At 38.0% G+C, this 26,486-nt stretch overlaps 1 protein-coding gene across 13 annotated transcripts in view; it reads left to right on the top strand.

Moving 5' to 3' along the window:
- The window catches only part of NEB (nebulin), a 619,289-nt gene that overhangs the window by 12,375 nt on the left and 580,428 nt on the right, over positions 1–26,486 (top strand). For 11 of the 13 annotated variants that reach the window (XM_044074886.1, XM_044074887.1, XM_044074889.1 and 8 more), the window contains 5 exons: positions 6,494–6,616; positions 9,982–10,119; positions 19,690–19,797; positions 19,879–19,983; positions 20,908–21,012. In XM_044074886.1, coding sequence (XP_043930821.1) covers positions 6,494–6,616; positions 9,982–10,119; positions 19,690–19,797; positions 19,879–19,983; positions 20,908–21,012 — 579 coding nt within the window. The remainder of the gene's footprint in view (positions 1–6,493; positions 6,617–9,981; positions 10,120–19,689; positions 19,798–19,878; positions 19,984–20,907; positions 21,013–26,486) is intronic. The other 2 variants (XM_044074893.1, XM_044074892.1) reach the window with 1 other exon arrangement.

The following is a 26,486-nucleotide window of genomic DNA, read 5'->3' as shown; positions in this document are numbered from 1 at the left end:
ATTTGTTCCGCTTTGATTTTGGGAAAATAAATGTTTTCACCTAATATCTCAGGTCTTGTTCCTTTACCTTGTTAATGCACAAACACAAGAGCTAATGATTCCGTCCAAATACATTACGTCTGAATGTTTTCATTTTCTGAGGGCAAACAAGATAAAATGTGGCATTTTATCCTCACTCTTCACATATGTAATTTAAATTCTGATAACTTGATTTAGTTTAATTAACGTCAGAATAATTAGCTTACAGTAGGGATAGGTAAAACAATAATGATCATCTGTATCCTTTTAACAGGGGCTTACTGCTGTGTTCCCTCAGTTTCTGACTAGCTTAGCACTTTTAGTAACTTTTAAAGAATCATGTACTGTAGCATCTATTTAGATATGTTACCGGAGTAAATGTGCACACAATAACCACATTCCGCTCCTCAGGACTCTGTCTCATTCAGATACGCCTTCCTGAATTGTACAGTATGTAATCTATCCGTGATAATACATCCTGTAAACATGACACTCTATCTTGGTATAGAACATTGTTTAGCATCATGTATAGAAATACTGCTGCAAAATACTTTTGTAATTTTATTACTAAGATATTCTCAGTAGCTCCCTTTCTAAACAGTTTGTGATTAGCAGTTCTTATATTTCATATTTTGTCTTTTCCCCCTTAGTTAAATGTTTTATTGTCTCACTTTTAAAGTCATTATGTTTTTTCTTCTTTGTATGATCCATTCATTTTCTGTAAACAAAACATTTTCCACATTTTACTTCTTTACTTGAAAGAGTACTAAAACCTCACTGCCTAGTCTCTCTAGCAAACAGCATTCTCTTTCACTAGATGTACTTCTGCTAACCCACACAGTATTTGTATTTTAAGTGCAGTAGGTATGTTTTTATTGCAGCTCCTAGCTTAATCTGTATGAAATCTATAGTTTTGCAGACCTTATGCATATGATTGCTTCAGTCCCAGAGATGAAGCCTGACTGTCAGGACTGGTCACATTGGCAGAACTATGATAGAAGGCCTTTTCATTTCTGTTTAACAATTCTTGCATCAAGCTACACATCAGCAGAACAACTTCCAAGAACTACAATTTGCAAATCAGCATCTTGCCAGGTTAACCAAAATCATCCAATCCAGCTATTCTTCTAGCAAAATAATTGTTGTAAAGTGCAAACACCTTCTCAAATCAATGGAATAGAAATGCTTTGTTTTGTATGACTATGTATGCTGTTTCTGCGCATCATATGAAATGCTCAGTTAGTCTAAGTCAGTATAGAGCTCTACCCAGCAGAAAATATGTAAACCTAGGAGTATCCCTTAGTGGGTTATGACTGTAAACAGCTAGGTAGCTTCATCAAGTATCTTTAGGCTTGATTCTCCAAGTCTCCACTAGGGATTAGCAAACTGTATGTCTCAGCTAACCATTTAACTAAACAAGACTCCCTAATCACCTCTAAAAAGAAACATCTGTGTGCAAAGGCATTACCTGGCCAGTGCATATATAACAAAAACTTAAATGTGTTCTTCATTCCCACAACTATCCCTCTGCGTGCCTTCCAGCTGACCATCAGTTGTTCTCTAGGGAAGAACCTATAACTCTATTTTTCCCTTAGCGTCCCCAGTATTACTCTTCACGGGCTGTATTGCTCCATTGGTGGGTTGGTAAGGGGAAGTGGCTCAGCTATGCTGTCTTGCTTTCCAAGAATTGTTTTGTATCCCTTAACTAACAGAACTACTGACATCATGCCCATCTCCACACGGCGTAATTTTGTTCCACTCTACCTTCTATGGCAAATTCTAACAGCAATCTGCTGTGCAATTATGGCACTGTTCCCAACACCAGGGACATGCCAGATCACCATCAGAAACCTCTCCATCCTGAAGTAGACAGGCCGGCAAAAAAAAAATCCTTTCCATACTGCCCCAACCCTCCCCCCCCCCACACACACACACAGCTCTTCCAACACCTGAGCCTCTAGTCACACACAGTCCATCTGGGTAATAGTCAGGGGCCCATCTTTGTACATCACAGAGCCAGGGGCATGACCATCATCTATATACCTTGTGGTCATAAATAAGATACTTAAGCAATAACCGATGATGTGGTGTGGTATATTGAAGATTTACCCATGGTTGGTGTGGTTTAATCATGAGGGCGAAGCCCGAGTGATTAAACAGAGGCAACCGTGGATAAATCTTCAATATACCACAACCACGGAGTCGGTTATTGCTATTATACAATGACATTATTTAAGAAAAAAATACTTACTTTTCTTAAATAATGTCTTTGTATAATGGCAGATTACTGTTCTTCCGCCGGCTTTTTTTTTGATGTACTGCGCATGCGTATGGGGCTTGCATTCCCACACATACCCAGTACATCAATGCTTTGAAATGGAAGCAACAGAGAAAAGAAAGTCTTCTTGCTCCGTTTTCTCTCTTTTTTTTTTTTAATTGTAAAAAAAACAAAGGTTTTGGGGCACTTTTTATCAACGGAAAAGAGTCCGGGTGACTGGACCTTTTACCATTGGTATATTATGGGATTTACAATGGGCACACTGGTTGTGCTGGCCAATCAACGTGCACGTTTTCGAATATTAATAGGGAGTCATTGTATAATCACATTCTCTTCACTGCAATTACCTTAAAATGCTGTTACTCGTTCCTTTCTGTGCCTTGTTTATACCAGTATGATGTATAACTGGGGCTCAATCAAAGTGGACTTGGCAGGTTTAATATTTGGCCTTATATTATTATGCAGTCATCTGGTACACCCACATTTACAGTAACCAAATCCAGATAGGCAGATATGGGTATCGTGACATACACTTATACACATATAGTTACTTATACAAGGGCGCGCGCACGCACACACACACACACACACACACACACACTCACACACACACACACACACACACACACACACACACACACACACACACACACACACACACACACACACACACACACACACACACACACACACACACACACACACACACACACACACACACACACACACACACACACACACACACTCACACACAAATACACACACACACACACACACACACACACACACACACACACACACACACACAAATACACACTCGGTCACACAAACACATATACACACTACTAATTAGCTGCATTTAGAAAAATCAACACACAAAATAACAATTTCTGAGTAAGTGAAGAAATATAATGCTGAACGATTTTCATAAGACCACAAGGAATAATTTATTCCAACTTCTTCAAACCCTTCATATGCACACTTTATTGAAATGTAATTTCCTGCACAAAAAGAAAGAGTCTACATCTCAGAATTTTGTGTGTCAGACTTCCTTGGCTTATTCTTTTTCAAGGTTATACTTGCTACCTGTTCCCTTGGTAAAATTATGAAATTTCCATTTTGGTATTGTCTCATCATTTTAGCTCCTTTTGTTACAACTTTAAATGCATTAGTGCTCCTTCCAAAGCATTACTGGGTTAGATGTTTCTAACATCAGTCACCCTCTGCAGAAACTTTTAGTTTAAATTATGTTTCCTAGCCTGCATCTACTCCTCTTACCTCACTTTAACTGCATATTAATTTATTAATTCAGACAATATTAATTTAATGTATTTGTTTTTTCCTGTTCATACAGCTTATTGTCTCATTCACCAGGTCTACCTGACCTGCTTTAATCCACAAAGCTTCATACAGAGCTACAAAGGGGATTGAGGATAGTGGTGGTGTGCCATGCTGCTTGCCAGGAAATTTTGCCTAACTCCAGTCACCTCATGGCAGCCTTGCCAGCTCTGTAGTCACTACCCTCAGGAGGTGCACTCAGGTGCAACTTCTTGACTGAGCATCATACTGCTCAAGCAGGATGTAGTTAGGCAGGCTGGTACACTGCCCGGTGCAGAAAACCTAGGCTGCCTCCCTGACCCCAGGTTGGATAATCTGACATGGCCACTCTCTCCAATCATCCATCCGCAGTCCCTTCAATACCAGTCTTTCTTATCAACTGTGAAGCATCTGTGGTAAGGTAAGGGCTTTATCCCTCTATACCATGGGCCATTATTTAATGTGCTGGTTTGTTAACAAGGTAAATGCACTGATCCATCTCTGGTCTTTTTCAGTCATGATGTAGGCCATGCAGGCAAGTGTAAATGCAGTGAACATGGATACTTCAGAGTTCCCAATCAACTTCCACATATAATGGAGGAAACCAGAATATCCAGAGAAAACCTACAGAGACAAGGGAAGAATATACAAAGTACACTGAGACAGTGACCAATGATCAGGAATGAACTATCAAACTGTGATTTAGAGATCTTTATCACTAAATCATTATTACTGTACTCAACACCTGTTCATATGTTCATACCTAAACTTTGCGCTATCAGTCTGCAGACCATTACAAGCCTAACCAATAACCATAGGTCAGAACCAAACTCTGTACCTTCTATATGGAGGTAAAGACCTTAACCATTATGCCCACCTCTCCTTATGTTGATAGCCATTTTCAGCATTTGTTTCCAAAGACAACATAATCTGCACTACAATTCATAACCATAGACTCTCAACAACAGGCAACAGTCAGTTTGGTAAAAATACAGCTGAACAAAATCCTTCAGAATGTTTGATGTCCTCCTTGGTATACTATCCTGACAATATCCATCTGTCACCCCTTAGATGAATGCTTACCTGTGCCACACTCAGAATTAGGTCATCTTAAACTGTATTCTGATCATTTTGTTAAATTTTCTAATCGTCATGCTTACCCTCTTGACTGAGACTTCACACCTTCTCAATACACGCCTTAGCTCTAAGCGATCCTAGTATCCCTGCAATCATTTACATCTCAGTAATCTCTTCCATCTTTACTTGCATTTTTTCTGGTTAGTTTAATGTGGCTAAGCTCTCTGAGATACATGTTGTTTACCTTTCCCTTTGTCTTGGTTTCAGAGTATGAACATTTTAAAATAATAAGTCTGCACAACAGACATATATAACAATGCTTCTGCTACCTCAGGTAATATTACTTTTTCGTCAAAGTGTTTTTCCAGATGAATTCTGACACATCATTACTCTCTGCAAAGTATACTATCAGTCTTAATCTGTTTTAGCAAGCCCATAATTTCTATAAGGCACAAAGAATCAACACCATCATTTCATCTTTATAGTTTGTTTTTGGCATTTTTCTTGACTGTGCTACGATCCTGAGTTCTAGAAAAACTATAGTGTATGTTATTGTGGTCCTAGGTTATTTTATTATTGTTTAAATAATTTTTATTTTATTCACAATTCTTTACAAATATCTTGTTTTTATATGCTCCTTCATAATCTCAGCACTTGAATGACTCATGAATTCCTCAACAAGTAAGTCATCTACTTAGCAGACCACCTTTCATTAGTAAAGACTTTTTAATAAAGCTACTAGTTTATTCTTACTTACATGGCATATGTTATATATAGAAATGCATCAGATACTGTATCAGTCATTAATTCTTATTTTAGTTCAATAAAAACAAAAGCACTTTATCTGAAAATTAGCATTTAGATCTTACTTAGGTGAAACAGTACTCTAGTAAATTAAATAGTACATCAGCACAGTACTAAAAAGTAATAGTTTCAAAAACAAATCTAAGACTTTTATCAAGACATCTGTCCTAGCAATTATCTGTTTGTGCCATATAATCTGAATGCTTACATTATGTGTTCCGGAATCAACCATGGATGAAGTGTTAACCAGATCAAAAAAAAAAAAGGCTGAAACACCAGTCCAACAAAAATATTAAAACCAAGAATGTTTCATAGGTAGGCAAGCTTCCTTCCCCCCCCCCCCATCCCATATCATATTTCACCCCAACACCCCTCTTACTTAAATAAATCAGCTCCACAGACATCACCATCACCCATTAATAGAAAGCATACCAGCAGAGATTTTCAGTAACAAACGTTGATTACTCAGTTGAAAATTAGCAAGTTTAAATCAAGAAGAAGAAGCTTCATCTATTTAAAACGTATTAGGTTATCCAATTCATTTTATGTAGAATAGCAGCAAGTTTAAAGTTTACGAGTTTTGTTTGTTTTAAAATATTGGACATGACAAAATGTATTAAATTAGCACTTTTGTCTAATAATTATTTTAGGAGTCCTAGCATTTTCTGTTGTGTTATAATACATGTATTACCCTTGAAAATGCTTTACATTTATCAGGTCTGTTTATACTTCTCTCTTCTCCACTCCACCCAGTGAAACTTGAAAATTATTGCTAATCTTCTTAATTATTTATGCACCATATGTCTGTGATGGTAAATCAATGAAAAGCTGACCTGATGCCTGATCTGTTATGTGTATGTTGAGGTAGGTGTCTAGTACCAGATTATGTAGTAACTCTGTTACCTGCTGGAAGGCTGCTGTGGATTATGAAAGATCTGGAGGAAAACCTAGGTTAATGGTGTTTCATTGTCATGTTAAATAACTGTCCTTTGTTTATAGTATTACTATACAGAAGAATATGTTGTTGAGACCACCACCAAAGAGTACCGTTATGGGGGCACTACCACGGAGTCACGCACTGTAGAGGTAACCCCCTCTGTAGAGGTAGCCTACTCTACGAAGGTGTGTAAAACAAATATTCAGAAATTGTACGTTAACATTATTTTCAGAGGGTTATTTCAATCTGTGTAAAAAGATTCTCAGATTTCAGCTGGGAACTGTACAGGTGTATAGCAGATAAAATAAAAAAAGTGACAACAGTTGTCTTAACATTAAATTAAGCATGCTAACACATGTTATGAAAACACTGGAGGTTGATTCTGATACATAAAGTATATTCAAGTCATGTTTCTGTGTATAGTTATCCCTTTGGACCATTTTGTTTCTTTTTAATATCACTCTGTTCGTATAACACTGGCCCTGTATTCACCACCTTTATGTTTGTTATTATTTATACCTTGAAAGAAATTGGCATACTTTCATAAAAACATTTTTTAATGTTCACTGTATAATATAGCCTTACTTTCTGTAACCATTTCTAGGAACCCCTCCATTAATTTACAGGAAATAGTTCATATTTCCTTTATCACTGCATGCATATTGTCTGCCAGTCCCTTTGAATATCATGGCAGAAACATAACACAGTTCTAACTTAAAGGCAGTTCATTTATCATCTTATTTCCTTCAAATCTGCATTACAGGCTTGGCATTGGTCATTGTTCATTTCAACAAATAGAAACTACTTTTAGGTTATTTAGAAATAAACACATTTGAAAACATGTCACAAGGTCAAGCTGTCTGCTAATGTTGGAAACAGAACTTCACAGAGAGAAATAACCTTCAAAACAAGATGCTATGGCTTCGGCATCTTTTATTCTATGGAGATGGCATATGAAAAATATACTGAGGAAAATGATCTGCAGTGAAGTAAAAAGATTTGTTTAATTATGTTATTTGGTTATGTGAAACATGCTGGCATATACTGAAAGTGAACAACAAAGATTCATAAACTATGTCTGTGAAAATATATATTTTTAGACAACCAGTAAATTTGGAGAGTAAAGTTTACAAGCCATCTTTTGTCTCTTGTATACAGTACCACTGTGAATAAATTATTGAACCTTTTAAGATCTGGCAAGGTTTCTGGAGATTGTAGTGGATTATTAGCCTAGGAAGTAACCTATTGCATTCTTTTCTCTTTTATTTTCATAAAACTATTTAGTGTAAATTAAAAATTTCCCTAGCTTTGATAAAAATTTGGAGTAGTCAACATTTGCAATAATTACACCTGCAAACAAGCTTTTCTTTAGTACATAGTTTCAATTCAAATAAGTTTCCTATGTGTTTCCCATATTTATTTAGTTTTTAATGAAGGGATATAGTTCAATAACAGTCTGTTAGTACCAGTGTAGCACCATCCAATATTCATTCTTTCTCTGACATCTGCTTTTTCTTATTCAGATCACAAAGGAGCCAGATCCTATGTTAGAAACAGTAGCTGTTAGACCAAAATCTAACCCCGGAACTTAATACTGGTCTATGTCAGGACAGCACACCTGGACAAATCAGTCATAACAGCATGCATGCCATTGAGCATTTCAGCGACTCTCCAGTTCAGCTAACCACATGACTTTTGGATGTGGGAGGAAACTGGAGCATTGGGTGAAATCAATTGTAAACGCAGGGAGAACATGGAAAATCCACACAGAAGGCAGCCCAGTAGGGCACCAAACCACAATACCAAGACTAATTGCTGCAGGGATAGCTTCTGCAGCACAACACTGCCTTACCATCCAAGATTCATTCCATTAATTCATTCTCTGAATGCATTTTCATCCAATTCATAGTCGCAGGAAAGCTAGAGCCTATCCTGCTAGTCAATGGATACAAGGCAGAGAAACTAATCTGTGACAGGATCACCATGTTACCTGCTGCGTGTCTTTGAGGATGTGGGAGGAAACTGGAAGAAACAAAATAATGAACCAATGCGTGAACCAATAATTTCTGTAAGTTTAAGTGTCTAGATACATTCAATACATCTGTGAAGATATGATTTTGCATCATATCTGAAAGTCAAATTTATTAAAAACTAAGTTATGCTTCCATGTAAGCTGCAGTATTTCTAGTGCCTGGGATAACACTTATTTTTGAAACACAGTGTACTAGGTCACATGTGAGGGAGCAGAGACATAATGTTTCTAGGTGAAGTCATGGAAGAGCATATTACATCATCCCCTCAAATATAGCAATACCTCTTCTTCATTCTCAGAAGAAACATTTGCTTATACCAAAAGTTTAATTTTCACAAGAGACATCTGCTGGCAACAAAAGTTTACATTTAATATTGGCAAACTAACTTTTGCCTTTTTTTTTTTTTTTGCATAATTAATGGGGAACGAAATCACTCCAATTTCATTCAGTACAGTCAAAGAGATCTTCCACATGGAACCAAATGTATGGTGCCCTCTCAACCTACTTAACAATCTCATCCCGTAGTTTTTAATTAATTAATTTCAAAGTTTTTGCCATCTTAATATAGTCAGCAAATGTAGTTGTTTACAAAAAAAAGAATGGGTAACTATTTTTCTAAGAAGCAAATTGGCAAATTAAGTTTACTTCATTGAAGAGAAATATTACTGGTTTTATTATGCCTTTCAACTTGGTCGCATCCATAGGATAAAACAGCATTTGGCAATTTTTTTCAGCTTGTCATATATGTCAGAGCGGCAGAACTGCGTCACACATTTTGTGGCGCATTAAAAAAAATGTGAATGTCTTTGTTAGCAGCTTGCTTTGGTTGTAAAATGTCTAGTTTTGGCAGTAAGTTTTGTGTAACTTGCTTCTGTTTTATATTTATAGCTTTGCTTATTTGTCAAAGTCTAGCAGATGTCTGGTCATAAGTAAGAAGATCCAAGCCATATACAAAATGTGAACATTTTGAATGTGTTAATATGTTTAATTTTGTCTTCACTAAGACTTCTTATTCAAAGTATGAAATCATTTCATCAAAAATTAACATGGAATATGGGGGGCACATATTCAAAAAGCTAACTTTCTTGAACTCTAATAATATTGATAATTTTACTTAACACATATTAACCTTACTAAATCTGAAGACATGATACACAGGTCTCTTGAAAAGGGATTTGTTTTCTCAGGACCTTTGATCTCTTAAGAAGCCATCTAAGGTAAGTGCAAATGCAACTCCTCTGGTTGCTCTTCTTATGGGGGCAACAACCACCCCTGGTTGTTGTTATTATTTTTCTCTCTCTTCTTTGTACATAGAGCATTTGCCTACAGCAAAGCTTTACTGGGACGTTAGTCCTAGATCTTACATGCTAAAAGCACTCAGTGAAAATCACGTGCCTCCTGTTGCATTTTGCTCGTTTTGTCTGCCAGTTCTTTTTCTTGCTTCTGTGATAGACATTGTAGCATCCAGTCTGTAAATCAGTAAAAGTGATAGTAATACACTTATTGTCCATTTACAGCCAGAACCACAACCTGTAACTACAGGCCCCTCAGGACTCCCTGTCAGACATGCTCCAAAGAAGAGGAAAGTGGATGCCAGGAAATTCATGACCCCATATTTGGCTCATAGTAAAAAAATGCAAGGCATCTTCAGCCAGGTAAGATTTGGGAAGACTGTTTGACTGCACCTGACACTGTTTCTATGTAAATATGTTTATATACCATTTCTAAATGTGTATTATTGTTTTCTAACTGGAAGAAAATTAATTATAATTATCTAAAATGAAAATGACAATTTTGTTAACCTTCAACAGATTAAATTATGAACAATATAGTGTAAGGAAGTTTATGTAAAACAATGAATGAGGAACCTTGCAGGATTCACTACAGAAACTGTACTCATGTTTTAATAATAATTGTGCATACTGTAATTATGCTGATAGGTCCATAGGTTCATAGGTAGGTACTAGGCTATCTGCCCGAAGGCATTTATAAGCCTAGCCAGAATGTTTTGGCTTTTGTCGCCCCCTTAGATTAGTTCCCTGTGCCTCTGTCCAGCAGAGCCATTGAAGTGATCCCTGGGGTAAACTTTCTGTTTCCCTTCCACTCATCAAGGTTTCTCTTGAAGTGGGTTAGCAAGGAGCTCTGCCTAATGTAGATTGGAATCTTGTTCCAGAGCATGGGAAGTCTCTGGGACAGGAATCTATCCCTCCAGCACATCCTAATTACTGTTGTGGTGAGATTTAGATCCCTGGAGCATGTGGCTTGAGGGGATATGGTTTTCTTTAGGTGGAGCATGTCCATCAATTGTGGGTTGGACATGGCCTTGTATGTCAGGCAGAGATCACCTCTCAGTAGGCAGCATGCAACCAAGTATAGCTGGAGTTTCTTCAGTCGAGCTGCATAGGGCATCTGCTTGAGGCCAGTGATCCTCTTGGTGAGGAACTTCTGTGGTCTTTCCAGTTGTTGCAGGTGTCTTGTAAGGTACATCCCAAATGGGGCATTGTACTCTATGATGGTTCTGATGAGTGATGCATAGAGGGGCCCAATGACCTCTTTCGATCTGGATGCAAACCCTTTTGTGATTAGGTGGGCCACATAGAAGGATTTTCTAACCACTTTGGCAATGTGATTATCAAAGGAGAGGTTACTATCTACTTGGGTCCCCAGATCTCTTATTATGTCTTCTGTATTTAGGGGGCTACCACCTATGTGGTAGTTTGTGGGTACTTTGTTTTTTCCAAAGGGGATGACTATGCACTTTTTGGCATTTAGCTTGACGCCATGGTTTTGACACCAGGTATCTGTCTCAGTGAGACCCTTTTGGAGGATGCCTGTGTCAGCCGGAGAGTCAATTATAGCCCCTAGTTTGCAGTCGTCTGCGAACTTGGTCAGCCATAGTCCTCCTATGCTTGCCTGTACCTCTGAGAAGTATATGCCGAGCAGGAGGGACCCTAGGACTGAGCCCTGGGGAACGCCACTTGTAACCAATTTAGAATCAGACCTAGCTACCGCAACTATTACCATGTGGGCCCTGTCCATGAGCCAGTTGGCAACCCATCTTGTGATGTAGGGGTTTATGTTCAGGCTGGTGAGCTTGTCTATAATACCTGAGTGGGGAATGGTGTTGAAGGCCTTTGCGAGGTCTAGGTAGGTTGTGTGGACCACCTTTCCCTCGTCTATAGCCTTGGTAAGTGTCTCAAAGAAGTCCACCAGGTTTAGGAGGCATGATCTGCCCTTAACAAAGCCGAACTGGGTAAGTAATTTATATGGCCTGATTAAAAATCACTGCTGTACAGAAGAAGTTTGTCTGTGGACAGTATGCTTATTAGGACAACCTATCAAATGCATATTATGAAATTGGGGTCCTTAATGAATTAGTATCACAAAGTGTGAGTTAGGCAGTAATAATGGCACTTTGTAGGCCCCTCATTAAAAGTAACATCGTTAGTCAGATATCACCAACAAGTGGAGTCTACTGAGTCCCAGACACGGGAAATTCTGACACATCTTAAGTTTGTTTTTTACCACTTGCTTAAATGGAGAGATACATTTTATTTGAAGCATTAGTACTGTATTGTTTAGGAATGGCAACATAGTAGCAGATCTGAAAACTTATGAAATAGCAAGATCTTCAAAATAAGACTTTCGGTCAAACAGGTCATTTTATTGACCGATATAGTTGATTGAGGTAGACTGTATGAAAGTTGACCATTTTAGTGTGTGTGTGTGTGTGTGTGTGTGTGTGTGTGTGTGTGTGTGTGTGTGTGTGTAACGTCTTCAGTTAAACAGCTTGACTACTAAACATGACACATGAATTCTCTGTTAATGCTAATCTTTCTGTTGCTGAAGAGACTTGATTTCACAGTTCAAAACGTAGAACTATTTCCTCATCAATGAAAGGACGTAGTGATATTTAAAAGGCCTAAGAGGTAATAAAGGGAGAGCAGAATATGGAGAAGTACTGCATGATGCTGTGAAATGTTTTCATCCTGGGAAAAGAGGGAATGGAAGAAGAAAGAGAGGAAAGAGAGAAAGAGAGAAAGAATCCTGTCATCAGTATGTTGTACTTTGCAGCCATAATAGGCACATTGGTTATATTTGTTTAGACCTCAGATATGGTGGCATCTGAATTCAGGGTGCATAGAACGAATATCTTCCACAGGCCTAAGCTTTCTAGTTATCCCCACTGTCTGTTGCAGTGGGAGTTAACATACTGTTAGAATGAGCCTCCATTTCCCTCATTCCCTTTTGGTCTTTTTTTTCCGTTCCATATTGACTTGGATATATATTTTTGCTTAGCCGAATGGAAATGAAAGTTTATAAAAGTTGATAAAATATAATTTAATTTGGCAGGAAAGATAAATAGCTATGTGATTCTGACACCTTAGTTCAGATCAAGTTATTTTCTACTCTAACCCCCACCCAGTGATATTTGCCCTAAAACTGGGGTAGCTATATCATAGTACATCTAATCCTGATCTCCGTCCCACAGCATTTCTTTTTATCTTCATATATTTGACAAGGATCATTTAAGATCCAAACATAATCTCCTTTGTGCTTCTGAAGGTCATGTGTTTTCTTTGAATAAAACTGAAGTCCTGCCTGTTGTTATTCTCTCCAATAAACTAAGCAAAGTCATAAAACTGGATTTCTACAGAATGCACATTTTATAAAGACTGAAATGGTACATGAGAGTAACTGCACTTCCCAAGTCAAATATCATGAGAAAGTGTCTGGAAACAGCTTGCACTGGAATCATAGAAATCCTGTAGTCAGTACTTTTAGTGACCTATGAACCTATGATTTGTAAAGCTGCTGGATATTCTATTATAATCAGAGAGAAAGCAGAAGCACACAACATATTTTGACAACAAAAACTTTTATTTTTAAGTGCAATGTTGTGCAGGAAAACAGGGAAAAAACTGTTTATTAAAAATGCTTGAAATTTACTTTGAACCAGTTTATACTACTTCATGCCTTCTTCTTCTTTTGGCTTTTCCCGGTTAGGGGTCGGCACAGTGGATCATCTGTCCGCTCCTGATTGGTAGTGGAGTTTTACAGTATTGAGTTGCCAGCCCGGCACCCAACCTTCGACGGAAGGCACACACATACACGCACTCACGCCTAGGGCCAATTTAGAGTGTCCAATCCACCTACAGCATGTCTTTGGGATGTGGGAGGAAACCGGAGCACCCGGAGGAAACCCACGTGACCACAGGGAGGACATGCAGACTCCACACAGAAGGCACCCCAGCATCAAACCGGAGAACCTCTTGCTGTGAGGCGACAACGCTAACCACTGCACCACCATGGTCACCCTTATACTACTTCATGCCTATTTAGTTTAATCATTAATACAGTTAACATTTACTCTAAGCTTTAAATATACACAGACTAAAAAGTCATCACGTTTGGCAGAAACCTTGTAAAAAAATCTAATCATATTTTACTTGTTTTCCCATTTTTTTTAGACCAGTGTATGCACTTTTTCCTGTTTTGCACACCTGCATCTTTTGGTTTTTTTTTTTTAATTTTTTTGTTATTTAGGATATCAGTTCCTTCCTCTCAATTAATGAAAAGCAATCCAACACACACACACACACACACACACACACACACACACAATATATATATATATATGTGTGTGTGTGTGTGTGTGTGTGTGTGTGTGTGTGGCTATTCATTATTTCCACCTCTGACTTCATAAACACATCAAGTTTAAATACTTTGATGCAAGGTCTTGATATGTAGTGCACAGATTTTTTAAATGGCAGTATGATTGCTGGCATTCATCAGACCTATCATTGAGTACAAGGCCCCATTTGGTACGTACCTAACCAGGCATATCCCACAATTGGAATGTCCACAGAGGCTCCTCACTAAAAGACTACAGGGCATAAGTAAAATGGCCTATGCAGACTGCCTCAAGGCGCTATCCCTTGTATTCTGTCTCCTACGGGCTTTTGAGGGAAGATCTATGCCTGGCATACAGGGCGTTGTCAGACCCCACTCTGATGGACCACCTGCATATCCACAAAACAAACAGCTCCAGAATTACCCATTCTAAAGATTTAAACCTTGCCTGTGATCTGTGATATAAATAGGACCTGCTGGAGAGATAGGTATGTATCCCAGAGATTACCCCATCTATGGAACAAGCTCCCCATCCATGTGAAGCAGAGTTCCTCCCTAACCCAATTCAAGTGCAACTTGGAGAATTGGATGAGAAACCAGAAATTCATCCCTGGTTTGGCATTTATGTCTCTAATGGACACATGTATCCTGTAAATGGTTCATCCCTAGGCCTATGCTTACACTTATCAAGAGTATTTATTTTATTTATTGTTTATTTATTTTAGTTTTATGACTGGGGAAGTCCACTGGACCTAAAAAGAGCCTGTTTTCAGTAGAGGGATAGGGAGAAAAGTTCCAGTAACAATGACAAACATATTAGCATATGCACATACAAAGCAAAGAACAGTGAAAAATTCTACATTCTACAATAATAATAATAAAATGTAGCAGCTGTGCAGCCTAAGAGTCATTAACAGTGAATTACAATTGAAATTTTACATTCCACAATAATAGTAGTAAAACTCTAGCAACAGTACAGTCTAAGGGTCATTAACAGCGAATTACAACTGAGGATGAGAAAATGTTGGAAATAAACTTTTACAGTCTAAGGGTCATTAACAGTGAATTACAACTGAGGATGAGAAAATGTTGGAAATAAACTATTAAAATCTGGAGATTAAGGAGGCGTAGGAGGGCAAATGATGTGAGAGCAGCGATGATGCACACAGTAAAAAGGTGGGTTTTGGTATAGGAGGGTCCTATGTGGGGAAGGAGCAGGGGCATTCCCACTTTGAAGATAGGTAGGAATGGAGGGGGGATTTAAAGTTAGAGTGGTTATGAGTATTTCTAAGGGAGGGAGTTAGAGAGTTCCATCTTTTAGCTAAGGAGCAGGATAGCAGAGAGTGTCCAGGTGGCCAAAAATGTTTGTAGATTTATAGCAGGTTCTGATTTTCTGACCTAAGTGAGCGATTAGGAATATAAGGGGTTAAGGAGGTGGAGAGAGAGGGACAGGAGGATGGGTTAAATATGAGCTTATGGGCACTGGTGAGTTTAAGGAGGTTCAGATAGTTGGGAAACACGAGCCATTGCAATGAGTGGAGGGAGATGCAGTGATGGGATGAGTTCCTAGAGTTGGTGGCAAATTTGCAGATTTTATTGTAGCAGGTTTCTAATTTAGTTTGAAGGCTGAGCTGAAGGTTCAAGAACAGAGGAGAGCCCTACATTAGGGAGAGCAGAAGGTATGTGGAGGCGAGGGTCTTTCTGGTGGAAGAGGTGAGATAATGGTTATACCTATATAGGAGTCCTCATTTATTCTGGTTTTTTTATATTAGTTTGGATGCAGATATCAAATAATTGTTCGTCAATAATGATGCTGAGCAGTTTGGTGTGAGGAACAATTTCAATGGGTGTGTTATTCTGGCTTACAATCTTGAAGGAGTTTTTATCAATGGGGAGTGTTCAGATGGGGAAAAATCATTAATTTGGTTTTATTGGCATTAAAGGCTAGGCAGCTGTTTTGCATCCAGGTTTCAGTATTCAGAGAAAGCTGACTGGGTTATATGCAGAAGGTCAGAAGGGGTGTCAGCTGAGCAGATGATTGTTGAATCATCTGCATACTGGATTAGTGTAGAATTTGAGATGGAGTGGTTAAAGTTGTTGATGAATATATTGAAAAGTAAGAGGGCAAGGGCAGAACCTTGGGGTACCCCACTATGGGTGTATAGAAAGGAAGAGGTGGAATATTTCCATTTAACAGCTTGTCTTTTGGAGAGGTAGCTGGTGAACCAAGCTATGGTGGAAGGGAAGAGATTGAGGGAGGAGAGTTGTGATAGGAGTATAGGGTGGGAGATGGTGTAGAAGGCTTTGGAAAGGTCTAGGAACAGGGTTGATACAATTTTGTCGGAGTCACGAGCATGGCTAATGGACTTGAGGAAGCAGAGGAGTGCAGTGATGGTACTGTGGCCAGGACAGAATCCATATTGTGTGGGGGTTAGGAGATTGTTTTGTGTTAGATACTGCATCAGTTGTGAGTGAACACATTTTTCCTGGACTTTTGTGAGTGGGAAAAGTATGGCAGTAGAACAGAAATTAGTGTTGTCAGTGTTTTTACCGCCTTTATGGAGTGGGATGATGAATGCGTGTCTCCAAAGTGAGGGAACATAAGGTATCAGAACTTGTCAGAGATTTGGGATGAATAGCTAGGCTTAAAAAGGCCCTTGTGGCCATTAGCCTAGTAAACACGTATGAACATATGAGTTTCTTGATCCTGCAGCCATATTTGTTGCACGTCGTCTACTGAATGCATGGGTTCATTTGCTGCAGACACACTGAAGCAAAATTAATTGAATCATGCCATTCACTTTGTTTTCATTGACAGTTCCAGACAAATTTTTTAAATGCAATAGTACATGGTACATGGTATATGGGTATTCCAAAATGCAGGGGAAAGAGATCTTTGTGCCTATTGTATTAGATATGTACTTTAATGTTTGTGTGGTTTTGGATATTAAAAGTTTGCTGTCGACAATTTATTAGTCAAGAGGTTAGTCTGTATTGAGTCCATCCTTGTATTAAGTTTCAAAAACCAAAATGCAATCATTCTATCCCAATGCTGTCTCAAAGTCAGGAATCTTTTATCAGTTCATTTTATTTTATTATTTTGGAGTAATTTTTATTAGAATTTTTAATAAATAATCAAATAAAATACATAATTGACATTGCAGCTTACTGATCACAATAATGAGTGATGTGTTGTACATAATAACAATTACATTTTACTTCTGACAGCTGAATCAACACTAAGAAAATTTAAACAATAAGAAATAAGACTGAACTAAACAAGAACTCATTTAACCTATTTACAGGGTAAATCTACAGGTGGCCAAGGTGAAAGTCTCAGATTGTCAGTTGCCCAAAACACAAGATGCCGAAGGCACACAAAGTCAGTCTGTATTTTCCATAAGTCACTCCTAGTGCATTTCTAAGTGTCTTCTGACAGTGATTCCCCTTTAGTTAGTGCAGCCATGATGTTGGTATATCTGCTTTTACATATATACATTTGTGGGTGGGGGGGGGCCTTCACCTATATCAAGAAGTACAGGGGTTTTCCCCCTAAAAAAATTACTTAAGCCTTACTTTCTTGCCCCTTTTGTTTTGATATATATATATATATATATATATATATATATATATATACACACACACACACACACACACACACACACACACACACACACACACACACACACACGATATAAAAAATGTACACACCCCTGTTAAAATGCCATGTTTTTGTTATATAAAAAATGAGACCACAATAAATCATTTCAAAACTTTTCCCACCTTTAATGTGACCTATAACCTGTACAATTCATTTGAAAAACAAACAAATCTGTTAGGATAAAAAATATAAAAAATAAAAACATACGATAAGCTACTTGCATAAGTGTGCACACCCTTAAACTATTACTTTGTTGAAGAACCTTTTGATTTAATTACACCATTCTGTCTTCTTGGATAGGAATCTTTCAGCATGGCACATCTTGTCTTGGCAATATTTGTCCACTCTTCCTTGCAAAAGTGCTCCAAATCCGTCAGCTTGTGAGGGCATCTCTTGTGCACAGCCCTCTTCAGGTCACCCCACAGATTTTCTATTGGATTTAGGTCTGGGCTCTGGCTGGGCCATTCCAAATCTTTAATTTTCTTCTGGTGAAGCCATTCTTTTGTTGATTTGGATGTATGCTTGGGGTCATTGTTTTGTTGAAAAGTAAAAATCCTCTTCATCTTCAGCTTTCTAGCAGACACCTGAAGGTTTTGGGCCAAAAGTGACTGGCATTTGGAACTGTTCATAATTCCCTCCACCTTTACTAAAGCCCGAGTTCCAGCTGAAGAAAAGCAACCCCAAAGCATGATACTGCCACCACCATGCTTCACTGTGGGGACGGTGTTCTTTTGGAGATGCGAAGTGTTGTTTCTGCACCAAACATACCTTTTGGAATTGTGGCCAAAAAGTTCAACCTTGGTCTCATTAGACCATAACACATTTTCCCACATGCTTTTGGGAGACTTGATGTATTGTTTTGTAAATTTTAGCTGGGCCTGGATGTTTTCCTGAGTAAGAAAAAGCTTCCATCTGGCAACCCTATCCCATAGTCCAGACATATGGAGAATACAGAGATTGTTGTCACATGCAATACACAACCAGTACTTGCCAGAAATTACTGCAGCTCCTTCATTGTTGCTGTACGTCTCTTGGCAGCCTCCTTGAACAGTTTTCATCTTGTTTTTTCATCAATCTTGGAGGGACGTCCAGTTCTTTGCAACGTCACTCTTGTACCATATTTTCCCCACTTTTTGATGATTGTCTTCACTGTGTTCCATGGCATATCTAATGTTGTGGAAATATTTTTGTACCCTTCTCCTGACTGATACCTATCAATAATGAGATCCCTTCGATGCTTTGTAAGCTTTCTGCGAACCATGGCTTTTGCTGTAGCAGGCAACTGAGTAAATGTCAAGAAAATCCTACTAGGACAGCTGAACTTTATTTGGGGTTAATCAGAGTCTCTTTAATTGATGAAGGTGTGTACCCAAGAAGACTGAATGCTGTAATTAAATCAAAAGGTGCTTCAACAAAGTATTAGTTTAAGGGTGTGCACACTTATGCAACCAGCTTATTGTAGGTTTTATATTTTTTCCCCTAACAGATTTGTTTGTATTTCAATTGAATTGTACAGGTTATAGGTCACATTAAATGTGGGAAAAGTTTTGAAATGGTTTCTTGTGGTCTCATTTTTTTATATCACAAAAATCTGGCATTTTAACAGGGGTGTGTACACTTTTTATATCTACTGTACACACGTACACACACACACACACACACACACACACACACACACACACACACACACACACACACACACACACACACACACATGTTTTGCAATGAATCACAATAATCAGCACAACAGAAACTAGAATTATTCTTTTCAAATGCTTTTATTGAATTATCACTTGTGATATAGGCAGATTTACATTCCTATAAAACAGAATTATTGATATCAGTACTGTAGCTTTTACATTATCTGCATTATCCGTATAATGAAGTTCAAGTAATCACACAATATATCTGAAATGTTAATACTTTCTAGAATAAGTACAAAGAACAATATGAAAAGGAAAAAGGACAGCCAGTTGCCTTTACTCCTGACACTCCAGAGCTTCGTAGAATCAGAAAGGTTCAACAACAGCTCAGTGAGGTAAGGTTAAATTCCTCTAATTTACAATTTCAGCAAGTCACCTTCCATTTGTTGATCTTATCAATGTGTATTTCAATCTAGGTTAAGTACCGTATGGAAGGTGATAAAGCTAAGACAATGTGTCACGTTGATGAACAGGCACGGGATTTGGAACATGCCAAAAAAGTATCACAGATCGTCAGTAAGGTAGGAATGTGATTAGCTGTACAGGAATTGTGTGTGTGTGTGTGTGTGTGTGTGTGTGTGTGTGTGTGTGTGTGTGTGTGTGTGTGTGTGTGTGTGTGTGTGTGTGTGTGTGTGTGCCTTTGTGCATATATTGATAAGACCACTTTGTTTTTTTTTCTTCTTTGAAAGAATCAGATGTTCTCTACTTTATTTTTTTTTAGATAATCAATAAATTGTTCCAGAAATATAAGCTTCAAAAGCACTTTGACTTAGTATTCTCAGAATTATGTTTCAATATTTTGAGACAGTTTAACTGTCATTTCTAATAGTTTCAGTTTCTACAGAGTACATACTGTAATCTCCTTTAAGATATGTTATTGATCTCTCGTACTGCATGTGTGTGATACCTTAACCCTACTGTAATGGAGGCCCATGCAATATAAGCAAATGACACTTTAAGGATATCAAGTGTTTCTGCTATATGGCTTCTGAATTCTCATGATTTTTTTATTTCTTACTTTTTAAATCTTTTGTGGGTACATTCAGGCCAAAAAAGGCTAAACCCCACTAGCTGTGGTTATGCATGTTTTGGCCTTTTTATTGCCCTCATCAACAAAGCATAAGTTAATAGTTAAATGCCATTTCTTGGAATATTCACTTTTCTTCTAGATATGGTGATCTCAGAGTTGGTGTATATAAGCTCAATGTGTGGGGAGGGGGGAATTTTTGACATTCCCTCTTCTCCAGATTTTTGGTCTTGTTTTTTTTTTTTTTCATCTTTTCCGCACTCGATATTTCAAGTGCCAATATTTCAATAGAAAGCCGTGAGATTATTTGGTTGCATTTCCCACGCTAGAGGTATGTCTACATCCCCCTCCATGTCACTTATAAAGGTAAATGGTTTAGGAATTTACCTAATAAGAATATCAATGTCTTTTCCTTTAGGTTTTGTACACGCAAGACTGGGAAGATACCAAAGAGAAGTACCTGCTCCCCCCCGATGCACCTGAATTTGTACGTGCGGTGAGGAATGCAGCCAATGTTAGCAAGGTAATGACAACTCACAGTATGGTCTTATACTAAAGAAACATTAAGTGAAAATTGCAATAACTAATGCAGAACTGGGGTAAAGATTAATACAAAGTGATCAGCAACAGACTACAACAGGATAAAGTTCACAGATTCCTGAAAAAATGTATCCTCAATCCTCAGTGTGCATTTTGGTTTGTCAATTTTTTCATAAATAATGGCAGAAGTGCACATGCGAGACATTTCAATTTCGGTCATGATATTCTTTCAAGGGTTGCTTTTATGGCATCTGATCACAAACTGAATGCTAAAGAATGACTGTACACTGGGCTGGTTTCCAAAAGAGATGCTCTCAGTAAAAGTGACTTACTTGGGTGTAAGGCCTATGTAAAAACAGGCTTATATCGGGAACTCAATTCCAAAAGATCTGCTTTCAGTGTTAAGTGGATATTTGCACTAACAGGAAGTCTTTTGGAATCAGGCCCACTGTCACCACAGTCTATTAATATATATTCAAGTCAAATAAGGTTTGCTTTACTTTACACACAAGCACACATGAATACAGATACATAACAACAAGACAAAACATGCAGAAGTAACCAGCATTCCCTTAATACAGCATTGTGCTTAGTGTTTGACCATGTGATTTTTTAACTTGTAAATAGGAATGATTCCTAGACATACCCACACAGATGCACACACGCGCGCACACACACACACACACACACACACACACACACACACACACACACACACGCACGCACGCACGCACGCACACACACACACACACACACTCTCTCTCTCTCTCTCTCACAAAGCATCCACACGTTGTTTCAAATCTGAAGAAAGAATTAATAGCTGAAGTGAGGAAAAGAGAGTCCTATGGCTTTACATCCATAAGCTAATGTGTTGAGGATAGCTGGGCTGAAATTGTTATCTTGACAAAAGTAATAGAGATACAGCTATTTCATTCAAGTAATGTAATAGTTCAGGCCAGATGATGTCTTTCTAATGAGGCCAACCCAATTCTCCAGTTACTCCTTGTCTTTTATTATACCAAAAGTACAATCTGGCTGCCTTCAGCAGGTCAGTCCATTGTTTGGAAATTCATTGCCATTTTTTATTTAATGTCCAGTAATTGTTTAACCCATATGAGTCAAGCCTTGTTCCATTATTCAGGGAACTACCTGAGAAAAATTCAGTACAATGCCTGGGACAGTTTGTATTACATAACCTGGACAGACATATAAAAACATCATCAAAAACACTTATAGGTCATCAAACACCCAGGAAAGCCCAAGTCAGGTGAAAAACAAAAGCTCGTTAGAAGACAGGTTGCAAACTGTGCAGAGAAACACACCACCTTGGTCTAACCAGACAGGTGATCCCGTATGAATACAGGATGAGACCAGGTAATAAATGGGTAAAAACATGGAACTCAAGTACAGTTGTTCATGCATTCCTTGAGGATCAGTATTGGGCATGCATTTATTTACAATATATATGATGGATATTGTATTTCCTCCTATTATAAGGCTATGAGCTATCCAGAGATGATACAACTGACCTAAGAATAACGCCTGCACTAGATATCTCCCAGTTATAGCTAACCCTGGACCAAATCTGTGGGTGCACAGTAAATAATAAATATCTCTAAACATGAGAAAAATATGCTAGATGACTTTTGCTTCCAAAAATAGCAAGACTGAATATCAAATTAAGGATTTGCTACTCTTAAAAAAGTAATGAATATCGTAGCCTAATCATTTTTACTTAGGATGCTTTAATTTTTGAAAGCCAGGATGCTAAACTATGAAAAGAGGCTTGAAGAGCAATAACATTTATTACAGGCTATATAACATCAACTGAGGACTATCACGTGACACTTTATTCATTTGGTGACATATTCTCTGATACACAGTGGGCAGGGATATATATCATGGGATATATAACATCAAATGAGGTCTGTCATGTGGCACTTTATTCATTCAGTAACTGATTCCCTGCTATGTCCTGGGGAGGGACATATATCATGGGATATAAAACATCAAGTGAGATGTGTCATGTGACACTTTATTCATTCAGTAATCGATTCTCTGACACGCCATGGGGAGGGATATATATCATGGGATATATAACATCAAGTGAGGTCTGTCATGTGACACTTTATTCATTCAGTAACCGATTCCCTGATACACCATGGGGAGGGACATATATCATAGGATATAAAGCATCAAACGAGGTGTGTCTTGTGACACTTTATTCATTCACTAACCTTCTCTCTAATACTCTGTGGGGAGGAACATATATTATGGGATATATAACATCAAGTCAGGTGTGTCATGTGGCACTTTATCCATTCAATAACCTTTTCTCTGATACACTGTGGGGAGGAACATATATCATGGGATATATAACATCAAGTGAGGTCAGTCATGTGACACTCTATTCATTTAGTAACGTTTTCTCTGATACGCCACAGGGAGGAATAGAGCCTATTATGCCACTCATGGAATTAAGCAAGGCAAACAGACTAATCCTAAACAGGATGTTTCTCCATTGCAGGGTGCACATACCAATACACACACACACACACACACACACACACACACACACACACACACACACACACATATATATATATATATATATATATGGCTCCTCTAAAGGTGGTTGGGTCAAATTCTTTGAGTATCAGTAGCCCAAAGAAAAAAACACTAAAAAGCATAATGTTAAACATTGTATTCCACAGAAGGTCATTGTCAGTGAAATTTCAAAGCTTGCTGTGGCAGTGATTCATTTATTTTAGAAGAGTTCTCCCTTCTTCAAGTTGGTGTGACCAAAACAGTTGGTATATATAAGTTCCTGGAGTTTGGTGGGCTTAACTTTTTCACCCTTCTGTCTTCAGGCATTAATTTTTGGCATTTTGAATGCTCAGTATTGTGGAGACCAATGATTCATAGTAGAACACACACACACACACACACACACACACACACACACACACACACACACACACACACACACACACACACACACACACACACACACACACACACACACACACACACACACACACACACACACACACACACACACACACACACACACACACACACACACACACACACACACACACACACACACACACACACACACACGCACGCACACACGCACGCACACGCACACACACACACACACACACACACACACACACACGCACACATACACTAACATACACGCAGATGTCTGGCACCCACACCTGTAGGCAATTTGGAGGATTATCAATTCACCTGAGGTGGGAAGAAACTAAAGCATTCAACAAAACCTACTCATAAACATGACAGACGTACATACTCCACATACAAGGCACTCCAGCAAGAACTGAACTGGACAACTAAGTGACCCTTTTATCACAGTCCATTTAGATCTAGGTTGTAGTGTGTTTTTCAGTTAGGCCGTAAAATTTAAAAAATGCGTAGTTAGGAGTAAACAAGGAATCTACAATTTAAAATGTATTTGACTGCATTAAACATGCACTCACTGCCATATAGAAATAAACAGAGCAACCTCACCCTAAGTATACAAAGCAGAAGACTATCTGGAGCTTTTTAAAAATGTTGTAACTGTTATCCGAAACAACTGTGTGCTTGAATGAAGGGTTCAGAGGGAAGGACACATATGTCAAAAATATGATTGCTTTGGAGTGATCTGCAATTAGTCAAATGTAGATTGTGCAGAGATACTGAACCAGTCAACACTTGTTGAATTCTCAACTCCTGAAAGCTTTCTACATTTAGATCTGCTCTGCTATGAGACTGCAGTAGTTTAAGAAGTATTGGAGCTTATCTCCCCGGGCCTCCGCTGAAAATGGACTTTGATTCTAGTCGGACTAACCCGGTCAACAAATGTAAAATAAAATAAATAAATAAATAAAATTTCACCAGTGTTAGGTGATGTCTCTTTTCACCAGTGCTATGCAGATCTGCAGTTAGCGTATATAAGTAGGGAGATATAGAGAGTAAAGTCCCCCACAGTGGGATGTGGAGGTTGCCCCCTAAATTAATGCTTTCACCTGATTTTGTTAAGTGATTTTTCAAGGAGCCTATTTCCTTGGTGGTATGTTTGTGGGATGTTTTAATCTGATACTACGTAGTGTATCGTTAGTATTATAATAGCATTGTAGAGAACTTAAATAATTTCTCCATGTCAAAATCACACCAAAAGTATGAAAATTCAGAATCTTCTAGATACAGAGTGCTGATTAAAAGGTATCAGATGGGGTACTGATGGCAGGCTGAGTGGAACATATTGCTCCTTTGCCTGATTTCTATCTGTGTGTGTTATGTAAAGGAAATGTTAGTAGAGGTCAGGGGGCTGGGGAGATTTTAGAGATTATTTATAACCCAGAATCAGGCACAAACTATTCCAGCAATGCAGATTGATAAACTGGTCTCATTGAGCATGCTGTAAGTTGAGCCTTTGGGGATTTGGCAAAGTACAGACAGTTAACAGTAACAGACTGGCTACTTGCACAGAATCATACACTAGAAAACAGCATGTGTAATCGTTAAAGAGATTTCATTTCCCAAAGCTGCTATCTAGTATTCACAAGCCTCTACAAGTCAGGAGGATAGACTGGATAGAGCTGTCCTGTATAAGTTATCTAAAATTGGAAGTTTATTGTATTTTATTTGTTTGTTCATTTGTTATTCAGGCAGCTGGACTAATTCAACTGACTTTTAGCAGCTGTAACTCAAGCTATAGACAAGAATGAACACATAAGAGCTATACAAACAGTAGTACATTAAGGGAGCCTCAGTGACCCCCTCCACATTTTCAGTAATACAAACATACATGCATAAATAGTTTAAGGCCGTTAGCACAGTAACACTGCATAATTAAAGGTGCATAAACTTATAACAGTGTTAGGACATTTATTTCATAGTTCATATATTGCAAGCAAATCAAGCAATAATCTATATTCACTTATTCATTTAGTTATTTATTGGTTTGTTTGTTTCTGTGTTTATCAAAGTACAGTACTGACCGACATGTAATGTCTGTAGGCTCAGCTAGGGTATGGTGTAAAACAATAAAAGAAATGTTAGTCAAAAGCAATAATGTATAGTCATATATAATATTCATTGTTATAAAAAAATAAACATATGTAGTGTTAGAGGTATGCACATACAAAAAAGGAGAGAAATAAAGTTGGAGTCAAGAATCAAAGTAAATTAAGTAGAAGAAGTCACAATGATTTGCATGGCAGTTGTGCTTAAAAAAGAAAAAAAAACAATAATTTATAGTTTTAGAACAACAAAACAAATTCTAGCAAACTATTGAAGTTCAAGCGAATTTTTACATTGGGATAAGCAGCCAGTTGAAAGAGGTGAGGACCTGATAGTTATACACACTGACTAGGTAAATCACAGAAGATTTGGAAAAATAATTAGCGGCATCACTTAGATTAGTGGTCGTTATTGCTTGTGGTA

This window comes from Protopterus annectens, chromosome 6.part0 (genome assembly GCF_019279795.1).
Source record: "Protopterus annectens isolate FY-2018-M chromosome 6.part0, PAN1.0, whole genome shotgun sequence".
In the NCBI taxonomy this organism is placed as follows: domain Eukaryota; kingdom Metazoa; phylum Chordata; order Ceratodontiformes; family Protopteridae; genus Protopterus; species Protopterus annectens.
Note: the sequence above shows the minus strand (reverse complement) of the source record. Positions and strands in the feature narration are given on the sequence as shown.